The sequence below is a fragment of the Nycticebus coucang genome, chromosome 2, assembly GCF_027406575.1.
Source record: "Nycticebus coucang isolate mNycCou1 chromosome 2, mNycCou1.pri, whole genome shotgun sequence".
NCBI classification, from domain to species: Eukaryota; Metazoa; Chordata; class Mammalia; order Primates; family Lorisidae; genus Nycticebus; species Nycticebus coucang.
Window position 1 is genome coordinate 32,298,525 of NC_069781.1, and position 21,436 is coordinate 32,319,960.

At 39.7% G+C, this 21,436-nt stretch overlaps 1 protein-coding gene across 7 annotated transcripts in view; it reads right to left on the reverse strand.

Annotated features, from left to right (window-relative positions):
• Nucleotides 1-8,363: 8,363 nt before the first annotated feature.
• FKTN (fukutin) overlaps nucleotides 8,364-21,436 on the reverse strand; it is a 69,071-nt gene continuing 55,998 nt past the window's right edge. For all 7 annotated transcript variants that reach the window (XM_053566953.1, XM_053566982.1, XM_053566949.1 and 4 more), the window contains one exon: nucleotides 8,364-13,458. In XM_053566953.1, coding sequence (XP_053422928.1) covers nucleotides 13,245-13,458 — 214 coding nt within the window. In that variant the 3' untranslated portion in view covers nucleotides 8,364-13,244. The remainder of the gene's footprint in view (nucleotides 13,459-21,436) is intronic.

Here is a 21,436-nt window from a genome sequence, read left to right on the forward strand (position 1 = left end):
ACTCAGTTGAACTGCCTTGGGGAGAACTTGAGCAGGAGTGTGGAGAACTTAGGGCATTGTCTGGGGCCCCAGAATGAGCCACTGAGCTGGGTGCAGGAAGCCATTGTGAAAGAACTGCCCCGGCAAGCTCCGCCCACAGGGTCTCAGAGCAAGGATTGGGCGGGTCAAAGTAACCTACTGACTGAGCAGCCTAAAGGTGGGAACTGAACTGCCTTACAGCCTTAAGTGAGACGGTTTTGGCACACTGGAGCCTTGGGCTGTTGCCCTGGGTAGAGTGCCGTGACATCACAGCTCATAGCAACCTCAAACTCCTGGGCTTGGCGCCGCCCAGACCTCCATAAGAGCTGTGCAGCAACCCCCGACCAGTGACCCGCACCCACCAGGTCTCCACATTCCCTGACCAGGAACTGCAGGAGCCACGCAACCCTGCGTCCTCCCTCCTGTGTCCTCCCAGCTTCCACACTAGCCCGTTAATCTGGACAGGGACTCTGGTAGCTGCGTGCCCTTTGGAGCCTTCCCTGCCTCTGTGCAGAGCTCTTTTCCTGGCCAGAGACTGCTGGAGCCTTGGGCTCTCAGTGCCAAAGTCACTGGGCGCCTGGCACTCCCAGAACCGTGCGCACCACCCCCAGCCCTGTTGCTGGATCCGGGTGTGTCACAAACCGGAGCTGCTTCCACAACCAGAACTCCCTAGCTAGAGCAGCTCCAGAGGAACTACACAGGGTCACTCCCTACAAAGATCCAGCAACAACAGAGTGATCCCGCTGGGTTCTAATCTTGGAGAGACACCTCCCCAACTCTGAGGACAGCCAGAGGCAACGGTGAAAAACAATCATGAGGCAAAATCAACAGAAAAACTCTGGCAATATGAATAATCAGAGTAGATCAACTCCCCCAAGGATCAATGGGGCAGAAACAGCACAAGACCCCATGCACAAACAAATAGCTGAGATGTCAGAAATTGAATTCAGGATCTGGATAGCAAATAAGATCGAATTAGAATTCCAAAAGTTATCTCAAGAATTCAACGGATTCAAAGACCAAATGACCAAAGATTTCGACACATTGAGACAAGAAGTTGCATCCCTCAAAGCTCTGAGAAACACATGGAGCAAGCAGAAGAAAGGATTTCTGACATTGAAGACAAAGCTTTCGAATGCTCCCAAACCCTCAAAGAAGAAGAGAAATGGAGAGCAAAAATAGACCACTCTCTCAGAGAGCTCTCGGATAATTTGAAGAAAACCAATATTCATCTTATAGGGATCCCCGAAAGTGATGAAGTGGCTTCACAAGGCACAGAGTCTCTTCTCCATGTATGAAAGAGAACTTTCCAGACATGCCAAGAGATTCCAAAATTCAGATAGCAGACAGTTTCAGAACTCCAGCACGACTCAACCCAAATAAGACATCCCCCAGATACATCATAATCAATTTCACTAAAGTTAATATGAAGGAGAAAATTCTGAAGCTGCCAGATGAAAGAAAACCATTACTTACAAGGGGAAGAATATCAGAATAACTGCAAATCTCTCTGCTGAAACCTTTCAAGCTAGAAGAGGATGGTCATTGACTTTTAATCTCCTAAAACAAAATAACTTTCAACCCAGGATCCTGTACCCAGCTAAACTGAGCTTCATTTATGACGGAGAAATTAAATACTTCAACGACATTCACATGTTGAAGAAATTTGCCACAACTAAACCAGCTCTCCAGGACATTCTTAGACCTATCCTCCATAAAGACCAGCGTAATTCTCCACCACAAAAGTAAACCCACCCCCCAATTTTTTTTTTTTTTTTTGGCCGGGGCTGGGTTTGAACCCACCACCTCCGGCATATGGGACCGGTGCCCTACTCCTTGAGCCACAGGTGCCGCCCTCCCACCCCAAAAATTTTTGATCAAATTCTAACTTCCACAGTCGCAAAAGGATTAAAAATGTCCACTGGTCTCTCGAAAGGCTTATCAATACTCTCAATTAATGTGAATGGTTTAAATTGTCCTCTAAAGAGGCATAGGTTGGCAGACTGGATACAAAAACTCAAGCCAGATATCTGCTGCATCCAAGAATCGCATCTTACATTAAAAGACAGATAGACTCAAGGTGAAGGGATGGTCATCTATATTCCAGGCAAATGGAAAGCAGAAAAAAGCAGGCGTTGCAATCCTGTTCACAGATGCAATAGGCTTTAAACCAACCAAAATAATTAAGGATAAGGATGGACACTTCATATTTGTTTTTTGTTTGTTTTTTTTTATTGTTGGGGATTCATTGAGGGTATAATAAGCCAGGTTACACTGATTGCAATTGTTAGGCAAAGTCCCTCTGACACTTCATATTTGTTAAAGGTAATACTCAATATGATGAGATCTCAATTATTAACTATTTATGCACCCAACCACAACGCACCTCAATTTATAAGAGAAACTCTAACAGACATGAGCAACTCGATTTCCTCCACTTCCATTGCAGTTGGAGATTTTAACACCCGTTTAGCAGTCCTGGATAGATCCTCCAAAAAGAAGTCAAGCAAAGAAATTTTAGATTTAAACTCAACCATTCAACATCTGGACTTAACAGACATCTACAGAACATTTCATCCCAACAAAACTGAATACACATTCTTTTCATCAGCCCACGGAACATACTCCAAAATCGACCACATCCTAGGCCACAAATCTAACCTCAGCAAATTTAAAAAAATAGAAAACATGGAAGCTAAACAACCTTATGCTGAAGGATACATGGGTTATAGATGAGATTAAGAAGGAAATCACCATATTTTTGGAACAAAACAACAATCAAGACACGAATTACCAGAACCTCTGGGATACTGCAAAGGCAGTCCTAAGAGGGAAATTTATAGCACTGCAAGCCTTCCTCAAGAAAATGGAAAGAGAGGAAGTCAATAACTTAATGGAACATCTCAAGCAACTGGAGAAAGAAGAACACTTCAACCCCAAACGCAGCAGAAGAAAAGAAATAACCAAAATCAGAGCAGAATTAAATGAAATTGAAACAAAAGAATTATACAACAGATCAATAAATCCAAAAGCTGGTTTTTTGAAAAGATCAATAAAATAGATAAACCTTTGGCCAACCTAACCAGGAAAAAAAGAGTAAAATCTCTAATTTCATCAATCAGAAATGGTAATGATGAAATAACAACAGACTCTCAGAAATTCAAAAAATCCTTAATGAATACTACAAGAAACTCTACTCTCACAAATATGAAAATCTGAAAGAAATTGACCAATACTTGGAAGCACGCCACCTATCAAGACTTAGCCAGAACAAAGTGGAAATGTTGAACAGGCCTATATCAAGTTCTGAAATAGCATCAACTATTCAAAATCTCCCTAAAAAGAAAAGCCCAGGACCAGATGGCTTTCCGTCAGAATTCTACCAAACATTTAAAGAAGAACTAGTACCTATACTACTAAACCTCTTCCAAAATATAGAAAAAGAAGGAATATTACCCAGCACATTCTACGAAGCAAACATCACCTTGATCCCCAAACGAGGGAAAGACCCAACAAGAAAAGAAAATTATAGACCAATATCACTAATGAATATAGATGCTAAAATACTCAATAAGATCCTAACAAACAGAATCCAACAACACATCAAAAAAATTATACACTATGACCAAGTTGGATTTATCCCAGGGTCTCAAGGCTGGTTCAATATATATAAATCTATAAATGTAATTCAACACATAAATAAAAATAAAGACCATATGATTCTTTCAATTGATGCAGAAAAAGCTTTTGATAATATCCAGCATCCCTTCATGATCAGAGCACCTAAGAAAATTGGTATAGAAGGGACATTTCTTAAACTAATAGAGGCCATCTACAGCAAACCCACAGCCAATATTATATTGAATGGAGTTAAATTGAAATCATTTCCACTTAGATCAGGAACCAGGCAAGGTTGCCCATTGTCTCCATTGCTCTTTAACATTGTAATGGAAGTTTTAGCCATTGCAATTAGGGAAGAAAAGGTGATCAAGGGTATCCACATATGGTCAGAAGAGATCAAACTTTCACTCTTTGCAGATGACATGATCATATATCTGGAAAACACTAGGGATTCTACTACAAAACTTTTAGAAGTGATCAAGGAATACAGCAATGTCTCAGGCTACAAAATCAACACCCATAAATCTGTAGCCTTTATATATACCAACAATAACCAAGCCGAACAAACAGTTAAGGACTCTATTCCTTTCACAGTAGTGCCAAAGAAGATGAAATATTTGGGAGTATACCTAACAAAGGACGTGAAAGATCTCTACAAAGAGAACTATGAAACTCTAAGAAAAGAAATAGCCGAAGATGTTAACAGATGGAAAAACATACCATGCTCATGGCTGCGAAGAATCAACATTCTTAAAATGTCCATACTGCCCAAAGCAATATATAATTTTAATGAAATTCCTATTAAAGCTCCATTGTCATTCTTTAAAGATCTTAAAAAAAATAATACATCGTTTTATACGGAATCAGAAAAAACCTCGAATAGCCAAAACATTACTAAGCAATAAAAACAAAGCAGGAGGAATCACACTACCAGACCTGAGACTGTACTAAAAATCCATAGTGATCAAAACAGCATGGTACTGGCACAAGAGCAAAGAAGTAGATGTCTGGAACAGAATAGAGAACCAAGAGATGGATCCAGCTACTTACCGTTATTTGATTTTTTTTTTTTTGTAGAGACAGAGTCTCACTTTATGGCCCTTGGTAGAGTGCCGTGGCCTCACACAGCTCACAGCAACCTCCAACTCCTGGGCCTAAGCGATTCTCTTGCCTCAGCCTCCCCAGTAGCTGGGACGACAGACGCCTGCCACAACGCCCGGCTATTTTTTGGTTGCAGTTTGGCCGGGGCCGGGTTTGAACCCGCCACCCTCGGTATATGGGGCCGGCGCCTTACTGACTGAGCCACAGGCGCCGCCCCGTTATTTGATTTTTGACAAGCCAATTAAAAAACATTGAGTGGGGAAAAGATTCCCTATTTAACAAATGGTGCTGGATAAACTGGATGGCAACCTGTAAAAGATTGAAACTGGACCCACACCTTTCCCCATTAACTAAGATAGACTCTCACTGGATCAAAGATTTAAACTTAAGACATGAAACTATAAAAATACTTGAAGAAAGTGCAGGGAAAACTCTTGAAGGAATCGGCCTGGGTGAATATTTTATGAGGAGGACTCCCCAGGCAATTGAAGCAGTATCAAAAATACACTACTGGGACCTGAGCAAACTAAAAAGCTTCTGCACGGCCAAGAACATAGTGAGTAAAACAAGCAGACAGCCCTCAGAATGGGAGAAAATATTTGCAGGTTATACCTCTGATAAAGGTCTAATAACCAGAATCCACAGAGAACTCAAATTTATTAGCAAGAAAAGAACACGTGACCCCATTTCAGGGTGGGCAAGGGACTTAAAGAGAAACTTCTCTAAAGAAGACCGATGCAAAATCTACAAACACATGAAAAAAAGCTCATCATCCTTAATCATCAGAGAAATGCAGATCAAAACTACTCTGAGATATAACCTAACCCCAGTAAGAGTAGCCCACATAACAAAATCCCAAAACCAGAAATGTTGGTGTGGATGTGGAGGAAAGGGCACACTTCTACACTGCTGGTGGGAATGCACACTAATACGTTCCTTCTGGAAGGATGTTTGGAGAATACTTAGAGACCTAAAAATAGACCTGCCATTCGATCCTATAATTCCTTTACTAGGTTTATACCCAGAAGACCAAAAGTCACAATATAACAAAGACATCTGTACCAGAATGTTTATTGCAGCCCAATTCATAATTGCTAAGTCATGGAAGAAGGCCAAGTGCCCATCGACCCACGAATGGACTAGCAAATTGTGGTACATGTATACCATGGAATACTATGCAGCCTTAAAGAAAGATGGAGACTTTACCTCTTTCATGTTTACATGGATGGAGCTGGAACATATTCTTCTTAGCAAAGTATCTCAGGAATGGAAGAAAAAGTATCCAATGTACTCAGCCCTACTATGAAGCTAAATTATAGCTTTCACATGAAGACTATAACCCAACTATAGCACAAGACTATGGGGAAACGGCCAAGGAAGGGGAAAGGAGCAGGGGGGTTTTGGTGGAGGGAGGGTAATGTGTGGGGCCACATCTATGGTGCATCTTAGAATGAGTACAGGCGATTGCACTAATGTACACAGCTATGATTTAACAATAAAAAAAAAAAGAAAATTTACACTTGTCTGTATATTAAGCACTGGACCTAAACAAAAGGCATCACCATTGAATTGTTTTGTTTGACACCTAGATGATAATTAGAATTTCATTCTGATGTGGAATAGTGTAAAATGGTATCACACATCCTGCTGATTTTTGCCTAATTAAAGCAGAAACACAAATTTGGGGGAAGAAAGTACAAATGAGTATTTTTAATTCTCCTTTATTAACACTGACACAGATAATCATCAGTATAGACACATGAAACTAAGTATTTCAAGTTTTTTTTCCTTTTCAAACCATGACATATCTACTTTCACTAATAGAGAGGTAACGGTTCACCTCTGGGAAAAGCAAGAATATTGACTGAAAAAAGTCTGGGGCAGAGCTGGCACCACATCTAGTACAGAGTACTATAGTGAACTGCTTGGGATGAAGGAACGAGGTCGCATACGGCATGATATAAAGATGCTAGAAGACAAACGCTTGAGCAACAAAATGATAGCACAAGCGCTTTTAGAGAAGGGGCAACCTGGTAATGTCTCTAGGTTCATAAGCCAAATGATTTGACCTTTAATGACTTAATAATATATAGCATAGAATAACACTTATTTTTCCTTAAGCAAGTTAAGTATGCAATCTTCCAAGTAAGGCAGTGCCTCCGGACCCATGGTTTCTATAAACCCTTTTGAAAAATAATTAGAAAAGAAACAGAACTAGGAAATGGCACATTTCTTGAGTACTTAATCTTCAGCCTGAGGCTAAGAACTTATATTTCATTTAATCCTCCTAAAAACCCTTAGAAGCATGCATCATTTCCCCAATTCACTACTGTGGAAATTGGGCCTGAGAGTCCCCACACCCCCTCCCCACACGCTGCCAGAGATGCCACAGGATGAAGCTGGGATTCAAATTCAGACCTTACTCAGAAGCTCGTGGTCTTTTTCTGCTAATATGTTGCTGCTGTAAGTGAAATGTTAGAGGGAGTACCTGGCCTAGGTCTTGATGATAGAGGAAGAAAGAGAAACAGAAGCTGAGACGCTTCTTCCTCTGACTGTCTAGTGACTGGAATTTTTCCATGCCTTACAGCCCTTACAACTGATGATTATGTGTTAGAAAATGGGAATGTAGCCTTTTCTAGATTTTGAGGGGACATTTACCCTAGAGATTTATAACACTTAGGATAAAAGAACTGTTTATTTTCCAGAAGCGGAAACTAACAGAAGGCTTAGAAAAATGTCTAGCCATATTTGGTGAGATTTTAGACTGAAGTGTGAGAGCGTATTCTAAGTATATTTTCCAGATTTAGCTCTGATACCCAATCTATAAATCACTGCTTACCAATATAACATTCTGCTTATCCTATATGCCTTTTTTTTTTTTTTTTTTGAGGCAGATTCTTCCTCTGTTGTCTTAGCTATAGTACAGTGATATAATCATACCTCACTACAACCTCGAACTCCTGGACTTAAGTGATCCTCCTGCCTCAGCTTTCCAAGTAGCTGGGACTACAGTTATGTGCCACCATGCTCAGCGAAAATTGCTGTCTCTATTTTTTGTAGAGACAAGGTCTCACTCTTGCTCAGGCTGGTCTTGAACTCCTTACCTTAAGAAATCCTTCCACTTCAGCCTCCCAGAGTGCTAGGATTACAGACATAAGCCACCGTATCAGCCCTCTATATGCTACTTAATTGTGTAAGAATAGACACAATGATTTGGGGTCACAAATTTAAAAAGAAATGAGCACAATCTATTATTTATTTATTTTTTTTTTTTGGCCAGGGCAGGGTTTGAACCCACCACCTCTGGCATATGGGACCGGCGCCCTACCCCTTGAGCCACAGGCTCCGCCCATTTATTTATTTATTTTTGAGACAGAGTCTCACTATGGTGCCCTGGGTAGAATGCAGTGGCATCAAAGCTCACAGCAACCTCAAACTCTTGGGCTTAAGTGATTCTTTTGCCTCAGCCTCCCGAGTAGCTGGGAACACAGGTGTCCACCACAATCTATTCTTTACTTGCCTCTATAAGAAAGTACTAATAGGGTGGTGCCTGTGGCTCAAAGGGGTAGGGCGCTGGCCCCATATGCCGGAGGTGGTGGGTTCAAACCCAGCCCCAGCCAGAAACTACAAAAAAAATAAATAAATAAAAAATAAATCATAAATTAAAAATTAAAAAAAGAAAGTATTAATAGTAATAATTAAAAGCAGTCTAATACTTGAAATTAAATACTCCAGCCTCCTTTCCAGTGAAAGAGATAAAAAAAAAAAAATCCTAGAAACTTGAAAGCACTCCAGTTACATCTAACTATTACATCTAACTGTTATCTTTACCCTACCAGGTAAAGATTCTTTAGGAAGAAAAGGGCTTGAGACAGAAAGTTACTTTACAGAGAGGAGCAACTTTCCAGATTCAGGCATTTAGCAGATTGGTACTGACAGTTCCCTTGGGTTAACAGCCAGGTAAAATAATATAGAATGCATCTTGAACTAAGGAGAATCAGGTGTTAAGGGCTGATGTCTCCGAATGTGAATGGTATTAATTTTTGGAGATAAGGCATTTTTCAGATAATTGTATGAAGGTAGCCTAAGAATTCCGAACAAGAAGGAAACAATTCGCCTTGACATTTTTCTCACCTCAGGTTCTCAAATATCAAGTGGGGCATGGCAGAAATACCCTAAACTTACTGAGGCACTGGATAACTTCTCTGTCAAGTATACCAAGCAGAGTTAAAGATGCTGTGCGATAGTGCGAAGCAGACATTGCACTAGAAGTCATGGCCCTCTGGGGTTTTAGCCTTACTCAGATCACTCCTTTCTTGGATTATTTATTTAATTATAAAATAAAAAGCTTCACTCTTATAAAGTAACAACTCATAAAATGGAAGTTATAAGAATTAACTCTTCTAAAATAAGAGAGTTAACTCCAGAGGCTATGCCTCTTCTAGCATTCAAGATTCGAAAGTAGAATGATTTTTACTAAAGTTTTAACTTGATTTAGGGGAATTCTGGCAAACATTCTGCCACCTAATGGTCAAATTTCAGGGTTTCTAGTTAGGAATCAAGGAAATCTGCTATCCCACTGCCTAACTATTATGTGAACTGTAGTTTTATTCCAGGGGCCAGAAGTCAGTAGCTACAGCAGAGAAGAGGACAAGTGCTCCCTGTTTAGAGGACAGAGCGGCTACCGAGTTGTTAAATGAAAAGGACTGTGCCTCTTAGGACCTCTCTGGAGACATCCATGGGTGCCTAAATATCAACAAGTTATATAAGTCTTCTTCAGGTAAGCTAGGCAAACTGGGCCTAAAGTGCTCAGATTAGGAGAATGACTGTTAGAATCAACTAACTCAAGATCTCTGGATACTCAGCAGAAACTGTTAAAAGCACAAGATGAAGAATGGCTGAATCAGAATCAGAGATGAGACTGGCCTTTTGATTTTGAGGAAAGGCTTTCATTCCCCCAAGTTAGGGTGGAACCCAAGAGCTGAAGTCTGTGAAACCAGAAAGAAGATAAGAAATTATTTCAGCAACCAGTGGTTTAGGTAGGGAAAGATATAGAACCTCTATGAGTGGGACCAAGATATTTCAGACTTCATATACTTCAAGAACTTATATTTTCAGGGTCAGATAAAAGAGAAACAACCTGAACAGGAGTGCATAAGATCTAGTGGCAAACAGTGGGAGTCCCAACTTGAAACGGACAGCAACATGGAGTATGTGTACTTCTAGATGCTGAACACAGCAAATGGTCCTCACCAAAGTGGGCTGGATTTTACTGAAGAACACTATTATTATCTTTTATTTTTGAGCATGCAAAATGAAATTAGGGAAAGTTATTTAGAACTGGGAATAGACTGATTTTCTAGTGAAGGGAAAGCTAATTGGAATAACCTATTATTTTGGGACAAGTCTACTGATAATCTATACAGGTCCTAGAGAGTCTGATATATTTATGAAAAGAGCCAATGATTTTGCATTGAGAATGCATCCTAAGAGAGGACCGTTGGTTATCATTTATTAAAGAAAGTTTTAATGTCGTTTTTAGAATTTGAAGTGGGGTAGCTGTAGGTTACTTTTCCCAACTCCCTCCCCCCCCACACTCCCCTCAGGAAACTGCCAGCCTATTCCTTTAGACATTCTGGTTTTCATTTTGAGACCCCTATTTATTCTCTGGTTTTAGAGGAAAATCTGCCAGGCTGGTCCAGAAAGTAGTCCTAAGCATCATAAACAAGATATAAGACTCGGCTTCCTTTCCCAGAGAAAGAAAAAGGTAGTGTTAAGACCAAATTCCGCTACTGAGAGATCACCAGACACACATGCAAAAAACAAAGGAGTGACTTTATTCAAGCATGCTTGGGCCATACTTCTGGCAGGACTCTGCTCAGAGGGGACGACCCCAAGGTAGAAATGATGCTGGGTTTTATACTCTTTGGCATGATGCATTTTGGGTTTCTAGGGGGTAAACCGGGACCAAGTTGGGGGTTGGTCAGCACAGGGACTAAGGTAACTTAGGAGGTTTAGGATTGGCTGGCTCTATCCGGGACTGGTCTTACCTGGAGGCTGTGAGAACAAAGGAGTGCATGTTGGATTGGCTGGCTCTATCTGGAACTGACCCCGCCCGGAGGCTGTGAGACTCGGGAGGGCAGGCCCTCACTAGTTGTGGCTGGGGCACCAGGGCCAACTTTCACCCAGGGGGCGGCCACTGAGAATGTCTCAGCCCCTGGTGAAAGACAGATTCTGCCCCCACTTCCTCACCCTGCTAACTAGCCTTTTTATCTTCTCTCTCTCTTATATCCTCTAGGTCTCCCATTGCCCTTAACATCTCTGGGTGGGAGTTAGTTAACATTGTAGTGTTGCAGTCAAAACCCTCTCTTTCCAGCAATTAAAGAGTTAACTACAAAGTTCGTTAAAAACTATTTTTTTTCTGGCTGCAAAAAAACCCTGTGGTTGCTATGTTACAAGTAGTTTTGAGATAAGGTGCTGCCATTCTGAAGAAGACCCAAGGTCAATTACTCATTTAGAACTAGAGAGAAAAAAAAAAATGGTCTTCTTAAACTGTAGCTGTTTTTCCCCCCCTTCTCCGCCCCACTGCAGGGTTAGAATTCCCCGCCAGGCCCTTCAGTAGCAGTACTTATCGTGCCCATATTTCTCTTTACCTCTTGTTTAGAATACAATGTTCAAGTGAGTAGTGAAGAGATGGGGAGACAAAGCCATCCCAGCCCACTCAGGGATATATCTTGAGGGGAAAAAAAGAAACTGGAAGTTTCCAGAATGAGTGGTGCTTGATAAGGTAGGAAAATCTGAGTTCTCACTCATCAATATTCAATAGATTGAACAATTATGGACAGATACAAACTTTACAAACTCTGTAATGTGGGGTGGGGAATAGTTGCCAAATTCAACATTAGCTTCCATTTTGGAGACCTGACATACTATTGGAAGAAGAAAAGAACAGGCAAACTTACATGCTATTTAAATTGGTGCATAGGCCATAAATCAAAGATACAGAACTGTAGTAACTGGTGAATGTATATGATAAAGAGTACATTTAGAAAAATTAGAAGTATCTCTATTAACATTTTAGTGTTACTATTAAGAGTACAAAGATTAGGGCGGCACCTGCGGCTCAGGGGGTAGAGCGCCGGCCCCATATACCAAGGGTGGCGGGTTTGAACCCAGCCCCAGCCAAACTGCAACAACAACAACAACAACAAAATAGCCAGACGTTGTGGTGGGCTCCTGTAGTCCCAGCTACTCGGGAGGCTGAGGCAAGAGAATTGCCTTAGCCCAGGAGTTGGAGGTTGCTGTGAGCTGTGATGCTATAGCATTCTACCAAGGGCGACAAAGTAAAACTCTGTCTCAAAAAAAAAAAAAAAAATACAAAGATTATAAATTCAGAAAATATAAAATGTCCAAGAATAGCTCATATTTTTGCTTAACAGAGTGATTGAGAATAAAATAAGAAAAATCAGTTTTGTGAAATCACAACTCTCTCAAAACAGTAAATGTTTTCAATTTGAATGATCTGTCAACACGTGCCATCAGAGGTCTGTGAAAATACTCTCACAATGGCTACAACTTCAAGCATCACACAAGCGTAAGCTTTCTTTTCACTTCAAATAGGAAATTAGTAAGTGTAAGGAAATTTACTTATCTTGACAAGGCTAGAAATAAGTTCTCACCTTCCCTTGTAGAATAATGCCCTGTAATCTAAATCAATTCCACATTAGTTTGCTAGCAAAATAAAATTGCTATTATCTATTCTTGACACCACCTAAATTCTGATCATTTGAATATTAACTCAGACAGGTATCCTCAAACTTTTTAAACAGGGGGCCAATTCACTGTCCCTCAGACCGTTGGAGGGCCGGACTATAGTTAAAAAAAAACAAACAAAAAAAAAAACAACTATGAACAAATTCCTATGCATACTGCATGTATCTTATTTTGAAGTAAAAAAACAAAAAGGGAACAAATACAATCACACCACCTCATGTGGCCCACGGGCTGCAGTTTGAGGACCCCTGCAACTTACAAGTAGTACTAACATAACAGCTTAAATGCAAAGAACAGGTATAGGTTATTCTTTTTAACTAGTATATCCTTCCTTAGGGAACTCATCTTCTGGTTCAAACACTGCATAACACTTAAAAAAAACCTGTACAGAATGTAACATGTTCTATTTAAGCTCTAAAAGGTGAGGGTGTTTCCCTCAAAGGGAAACTGAGGTGTTTACCAATGGGAGGGGGAAAAAGAGGCAGGCATTCATTTCCTTCATTTCTGCTTCTCCACCGTAACCTACCATTATACTTGACACATGGAAATTCCTCAAAAAATACCGAATGAGAGAATTAAATCACATGGCTCAGGAGTTAGGGCTGTTTTTCCAGCTTGTCTTCCCTCCCCCCCCTTTGGCACCCACTTAGTTTGACAAAAAGAAGTATTTTTTTTAAACAGTTATTCATCTTTTTTTTAGGAGGAGAATTCTCCCATTTTAATTGAGTAGCTCAGTATAACTGGATAACCTCATCCCACTCAGAAATAGGCCAGACTCCATTGGGCTGCACATTGGGGGGAGAGCGCTTCCAGTCCCACGTCTTCACAGGAATCTTCCAGGTCTTACCATAATTGGCTTCAATGTATTCAAGGGTTTCACAGGGCACATGGACCTTCATGTCTACAAACTCAGTCCAACACAGTGTAAATCTGGGAAATAGGTACCTGCAGCAAAATAGAGACAATGTGAGGAGAGGTTAAGTTTCAACAGCAGAAGGTCTAGCTGAAAATTCCAGCTGCTGGCACCTTCTTGACTAAAGGACAGCCTTCTGCCACTAAACAGCTTTGGCAATAGAGCAGACAATTTATTGTTTTTGACAGTCCAGAATCCCTTTCCTCTTCTAATGTTAAGAGCACCTCAATTTTCCTTTCTGCTTCCAAGTCCATAGGGTTGAGGTCAGGCTGAACCCAACCTGGAGCTCCAGAGATAGATAAAAAAAGACCTAGGCCTGGCTAGTAGTTACAGTGGTTGGTTCAGGACTGGAAACATACCCAAGTTAGGCAAATGAAAGTCAGCCTTGGGATTTCTATCGGAAGTACTAGAAGATGAGATGTCAAAGCAAAAGGTTGCCAAAGATGAAGGAAAATGATATTTCTTTTACAATCTGGATTTCCCAAGGATATAGAGTAAGCGTGACTCCCAAGTTGCATTCCCATACTTCTCCCCTGGCTCTATACCTTACACGATCCTACCTGTAGTTTCTGCCTTTCTTTCATCTCAAATCCCAGAATAACTTTAACCCATTCCAAGGGATATTAGTTATAATGAACTTAACTATGTCTAATGCAGGATGTCAAATTACTAGTTAAGTTTCAGAAATGAAACCAAAATATGTTTCTTAAAGACACATTGTATCAAGTAAATTAGATTCTATATATTACAAAGGAAAGCTAAAACTAGCAGGTCTGTTTGATTTAAGTTTATATTATAGCCCTATAATCTGCACTTTTTTTTCCCTATGAAATGTTTCTTCTTCTCTTCAGAACATGGGAAGAACGTTCAGTAATGCGATTTAAAGTGGCAACAGCAGAGATCACAGGACATTAAAATATCAGAGAATTAAAGAAAGAACAGGGAAAAGCTAGATTTCAAAGTGTAATCATATTGTAGAAATGGAATTTAATGGGGATGTTCTCCAAGGAAAGGTCAGTTCTCATATATTCTGCTTTTGAACATCATGTTTTACCACCAAATGAAAAGGATAGGCTGAACAAATTCTGAAGAAAGCAACAAGTCCTTTCCACCCAAACCCAGTTAATGGACAATCCCAGCTGGCTTTTGTGAAAAGGAGGCCACAGCAAATCTCATAGCTGAGAAAGAAATAAGATACAATGTAGCCCCACCATCTGCTGGTCCCAATTTTACACTACACACTCAGATGCATGGAATTGCTTATTTTGTCATCAGACATATCCATCTATCACCAGCCTCCACCCTCCCTAATCAGATGCTGGTCAACAGAATGTCCACCTGTCTCATCCTATCAAGTTGACACACTAAAGTTGAATTGAGGCAGAAAACACGATTTAGTAACACAGGCCAGGAAATCTCTCTCTTAAATGTGAACCTCTACAGTCTCAACAAAGAGCTAAAAGAGAGAAAAATAATAGATCTAAGATAGACAGGGTATTGGAGAATCAACAGATTTTTATGAAAGCAATGTTTTGAACAATGAAGGATTTATGAACAAAACCAAAACATTTAAAATAAACAATGTGAAAACAACTCAAAGAGAATTTAACTCAATGTTAATTTTTGTCCCTAAGTAGAAACACCTCTGTGTTTCCAAACCTAAACTCTTTGTGATTTTCTTTTCCCCAATTATTTTTTAATCCGTTCAGCAAAAAGAAAATCTCAGCTTCCTAGGAGAAAAGGAAAGATAAACAAACCATAAAGTGTGAAAACTGATTGTAAAACAAGATCGTAGAGAAGAAGGGTGTGTGTGGGGTGGAGGGCGAGGGATAGAACAGCACGTGCCATGCCCTGTCCAGGCTACCAGTAAATAATGACTAAGAATAAATACCCCATGGGTCTGCAATGTTACCTTGGCTTTTAAAGCTGAGATTAAGTTCAGCTAAGCAGTTTGTACTTTAAGGCCCTGGGATGGGATCCAAAAAGGGAAGAGATTTAAGGTTGGACTAAGACAAATTTAAGGAATGCTATTATCATAAAAAAATCCTTTCACCTAGATTTTTTGTCTGAGAAAGGGTCTTACTGTCACTATTTCATACCTCTTTCCCTTCATTTTATTTTTACATAAAGCAGTAGAATTAAGAATTAGTTGGAGTAAGACAATTTTTTCCCTCACAAATACCCTTAAAATCTATTAAACTACATATTAGTGGTTGGATAAAAGTAATTTCATCAGTTTAATTACAATCAATTTAAGTATAATCTATGAATGCAATTGCTAAGTTGAAAGGAAGTTCTTCCACCATCCCAGAAGAACACTAGTTTTATTATTACTAGTTAGCTCAGCTCAGTGAGATAGAAATGATATCAACTACAACTGAACCTGACCTTTTATTTTATTTTATTTTTTTTTTTTTGTGGTTTTTGGCCGGGGCTGGGTTTGAACCCGCCACCTCCGGCATATGGGACCGGCGCCCTACTCACTGAGCCACAGGCGCCACCCTGAACCTGACTTTTTAAAACATAAGTTTTGCTGTTAAACTCTAGAGCTGGAGCAGCAGAATCACTTTTTCACAAGAACTTCCTGCAAGTGGTGTATTCTCATCACCAATTTTGTCTCTTCTTTTTTTTGTAGAGACAGAGTCTCACTTTATGGCCCTTGGTAGAGTGCCGTGGCCTCACACAGCTCACAGCAACCTCCAACTCCTGGGCTTAAGTGATTCTCTTGCCTCAGCCTCCCGAGCAGCTGGGACTACAGGCGCCCGCCACAACGCCCGGCTAATTTTTTGTCTCTTCTTTTTCTTCTTCATTTCTTTTTCTCATGTTATCCCAGTGCCTAAGCCCTCTAGCATACTGTTTAACAGAAGCAAGGCCAGCATGTAGTCTGTTTTTTTCTGATTTTATTGATTTATTATTATTTTTTTTAGAGACAGAGTCTCACTTTGTCACCCTCGGTAGAATGCCGTGGTGTCACAGCTCACAGCAACCTCCAGCTCTTGGGCTTAGGCAATTCTCTTGCCTCAGCCTCCCGAGTAGCTGGGACTACAGGTGCTTGCCATAACACCTGGCTATTTTTTTGTTGCAGTTTGGCTGGGGCTGGGCTTGAACTGTCACCCTTGGTATATCGGGCCGGTGCCCTACTGACAAGGTACAGGCACCACCCTTTTTCTGATTTTAATAGAAAGGCTTCTAAAGTTTTATTATTAAATATAATTTCTCATTCTATGTTTTTGTTATCAAATATATTCCCTTTTTCAAGTTAAGAAATTCCAGATCATTTTTTTTTCTTTTTTTTTGCAGTTTTTTTGGCTGGGGCTGGGTTTGAACCCACCACCTCCAGCATATGGGGCCAGTGCCCTACCCCGTTGAGCCACAGGCACCGCCCAATTCCAGATCATTTTTAATTCAAGTTTGCTAAAAGGTCTTTCTAAATTTTGTTAGTTATAAAATTTATTAAAAGTTTTTAATGTCGCCCATTGAAAGAATCATGTGTTTTTTTCCTCTGTACTATTTTAATCTTTTAACGTGAAGAATTATACCAATCACAAAATTTTATAATTTCTACTCTGATTTCCTTTTTACCATAACTTATTAAAGAGGGTGTTTTAAAGTCTGCACACATCTGAAAGATGTCTTTTAATTGTCAGTTTCCAAATTCCACCGTGGTCACAGAACACTACATATCGAAATAATAATGTAGTTTTTCCCCCTTTTGATCTGTTAATGTGGAGAGTTATATATATGCACACACACAAAAAGACTCAATGCTTAAGCAAAGTTATTAACATCACCTTTATGTTGTGGTACATGATCAATTTTAGTAAATGTCCTGTTTACAGCTGATTACGAAAAGTTATTCACCCCAGTTAGTATTGTTCATTATTTTCACTCATTTCTTCTTTGCTTGAACCAGCAGGTGTTTTTGTGTTTTCTGATTTTTTTGTCTGAGAAAGGGTCTTACTGTCACCCAGGACAGAGTGTAGTGGCAAAATCACAACTCATTATAACCTTGAACTCCTGGGCTCAAGTGATCCTTCTGCCTGAACCTCCTAAGTGGCTTCGACTACAGGCACATACCACCATGCCCAGATAAATTTTTTTAAATTTAGTTTTTGTACAGATAGGATTTCACTATGTTACCCAGGCTTCTTTCAAACTCCTGACGCCCCCAAACTGCTGAGCTTATAGGCATGTGCCACTACTCTCTGCTAAACCAATGGTTTTAAAAATAAAACATATCACTATGTCAAAATTTCCCACCACAACTGTGGACATATCACATATTCATTAGAATTTGATGAGTTTTCAATGTATATTTTTTAAGACCATATTGTTAGACACATAAGATTCTAAGTATTTTTTCTTGGTAAACTATTTCTTTGAAAGATTAAGTCGTGGGCTTTTTTAGTTCCTAAATTTAGTTTCTAAAATTCTATTCTGATACTATGTTACCAGTTTTTGTTGGTAAATTATACTAAGTCATACATATCTTTTTCTATTCCTATAATTTTTAACCTTTCTGTGTGATTTTGCTTTGTGTGTGCCTCTTTAAGCATTATATACCTAAGTTTTCTTTAACCATTTGAAAATCTTTTTATAGGTTAGCTTAATCTATTTACCTTTATTGTGCTAAATTATATATTGAACTTATTTGAACTCTAAAGCCAAATAGTCTAGGCTTAAATCCTGGCTTCATCAATTATTGTATGACCTTGGATAATAGGTTTGGGTCTTAATTTCCTTATTTCTAAAATGAGAATAATAATAGTACCTACCTACATCTCTCGGAGGGAAGAAGTTAACACAGAATGACTAAATAAATGTAAAGTGCTCAGAAGTAAGTGCTATGACAATATTGACTGTTCTGTACATAACATGACTATATTTATATGTTTTCAGTTTACTGTACTTTTTCTTTGTTCTCCCTCCTCCACTTTTCCTACTTTCATTTGGATAAAGGCTTATATATTCCTTTTATTCTTTCTGTTTGTTTGGAAATTTTAGCCAATATTTCTATGCTAGTTACTGTTTTTTTTTTTTTTTTTTTTTGTGGTTTTTGGCCAGGGCTGGGTTTGAACCCGCCACCTCTGGCATATGGGACCGGCGCCCTACTCCTTGAGCCACAGGTGCCGCCCGTTACTGTTTATTTTTAAATATAATTTTATTTTCTCTGGTAGCCTATAAAATTCCACTGATCTTATTGCACTTTTGGTTTACCTGCACTACGATTTCAAATACATGCAAATACATAGTATGTACTCTCCCTATATAACTTTTTTCACTTAGCACAAATATTGAAGTTCATTCACGATATTGCATCTATCAGTACTTCCTCCCTCTTTGTTCAAGAGTGTTCCATTGTTTGCCTATATCAGAATTTGTATATCTAGTCGCCAAAAGACAGGGATTTTGGTTGTTTTCAATTTTTCAGTTAGTATAAAGAAGACTGTAATGAACATTTGTGTACAAGTCCCTTAGTGGAAATGTTTTAATTTCTCTTGGACTATTACCTTCTATAATACGTTATAGAATTATGTTCAAACAAAAAAAAAATGGAAGTTTAAAAAAATATACACTTCACAAAAATGAAAGATTTTCTGTTTATTCATTCTGAGACAATCTTTTCTTTAAAAAAAAAAAGCTTGTTATATAAATAATTGCCACTACTATATATTGTATAAGAACACAATTACCATGTAACATGCATTCAAAGTTCTTCCCTCAGTTCTTCAATTTTGCACACGCTACTTGCTAGAGGTCTAGAGGTATAATTAAGGAGATCCCAGACACATTCTACATGCTATAAAATATGAAGGTATAGGGCGGCACCCGTGGCTCAGTGAGTAGGGTGCCGGCCCCATATGCTGAGGGTGGCGGGTTCGGACCCAGCCCCGGCCAAACTGCAACAGAAAAATAGCCGGGCGTTGTGGCGGGCGCCTGTAGTCCCAGCTGCTCGGGAGGCTGAGGCAAGAGAATCGCGTAAGCCCAAGAGTTAGAGGTTGCTGTGAGCCGTGTGACGCCACGGCACTCTACCCGAGGTACAGTGAGACTCTGTCTCTACAAAAAAAAAAAAAAATGAAGGTATAAATAGAGCAGGAAAATGAGATCATTTTTGGAAAAGTCCATGTTTTAAATATACTCATTTAAAGAAATTATTCCAATTTGCCTTTTGGCTTCACAGCTGTAAGTACTAAAGAGACAAATTTTTCTTAAGAGCTATAACTATAGGAGCATAGTATCAATGTATGAAGGTAGGAGGTTGTGTGGCGATTCAACAACTACCTCTAGTCTCTAACTTTCTTGTGAGCAGAGTGATTAAAAACAACTAAGCTAACTTAACTTTGTGGTTTTAATTCTCCAGAGGTGCTACCTGAATCTAGCCATCAACTGGGTGTCACTCTATTATCATAATTAAACAGTGTAGACTGCACTTAAGAAGACGTGATTTACAGTGATCATCATCATCAGGTGATCCAGTGAGATATTCACCTTACCCCTGTCAGTATGGACATTACTATGAAGTCAAAAAACAACAAATGCTGGCGAGGATTCGGAGAAAAAGGCACACTTACACACTGTTGGTGGAACTGCAAATTAGTACAACCTCTATAGAAAACAGTATGGACACTCCTCAAAGAGCTAACAGTAGACCTACCATTCAATCTAGAAATCCCACTGGGTACCTACCAAAAGGAAAAGATATCTCTTTAAAAGACACCTCCACTCAAATGCTTACCATAGCTCACCACTGCAAAAATGTGGAATCAAGGGCGGCGCCTGTGGCTCAGTGAGTAGGGTGGCGGCCCCATATGCCGAGGGTGGTGGGTTCAAACCCAGCCCCAGCCAAACTGCAACCAAAAAATATAGCCGGGCGTTGTGGCAGGTGCCTGTAGTCCCAGCTGCTCGGGAGGCTGAGGCAGGAGAATCGCGTAAGCCCAAGAGTTAGAGGTTGCTGTGAGCCGTGTGACGCCACAGCACTCTACCCGAGGGCAGAGACTCTGTCTCTACAAAAAAAAAAAAAGAGTGGAATCAAGCTAAGTGCCCATTAATTCACGAGTGGATAAAGAAAAGGTAGTGTGGGGGCAGCGCCTGTGGCTCAAGGAGTAGGGCGCCAGTCCCATATGCCGGAGGTGGCGGGTTCAAACCCAGCCCTGGCCAAAAATAAAAAAAAAAAAAAAAAGAAAAGGTAGTGTGTGTGTGGTGTCATACACCACCATGGAGCACTACTTGGCCATCAAAAGTAATAAAATAATGTCATTCACAGCAACATGGATGGAAATAGAGACCATTATCCTAAGTGAAGTATTTCAGGAATGGAAAAACAAACATGACATACCCTCACTAGTAAGTGGCAGCTAAATGATGGGTGCCCGTGGGCACAACAAGACATAAAGGGTACTGGAAACTAAGGAGGGGGTAAGTGAGGGATAAAAACTGAGTTATTGGGTCCAGTCAACACTGTCCTGAAAAAAGCCCTGACTTCAGCATTAGACAGTGTATCCACACAACAAAAACTTTTGCACTCCTTAATATTTTGAAATTAAAAAAGAAAAAAGGACCTTTAAAGGACCTCAGGTCTCAGCCCATCAGATGCACCAAGCCTGATTTTATCTATAGCTTAAAAGGACAGACAGATTAGCAAAAGTACTCCAATAAAGCACAAGAGAGGTAAAGGAAAAAAAATCTACAGAAATTCAGAGCAAGGACAGATTATTTTCAGACAGAGTACTAAGGAGTTACTTCAAAGAGAAGGAAACCCAAAGTCCTTGAATGGGCAGAACTGGAACAAGTGATTATGAATAATAATCTAGTATCACTAGGGGCACACTTAAAATCTAGGACTAAAATCAAATTTCAAAAGCCAAGGTGTCTAAATGCAATGTGGTATTCTGGATCGGATCTCAGAACAGAAAAAAGACCATCAGCAGAAAAACTAGTGATTCCAAACATAGTCTGGAGTTTAAACTTAATTTTTACTTCATATTATTTATAAACAATAAAGTTTCTAGA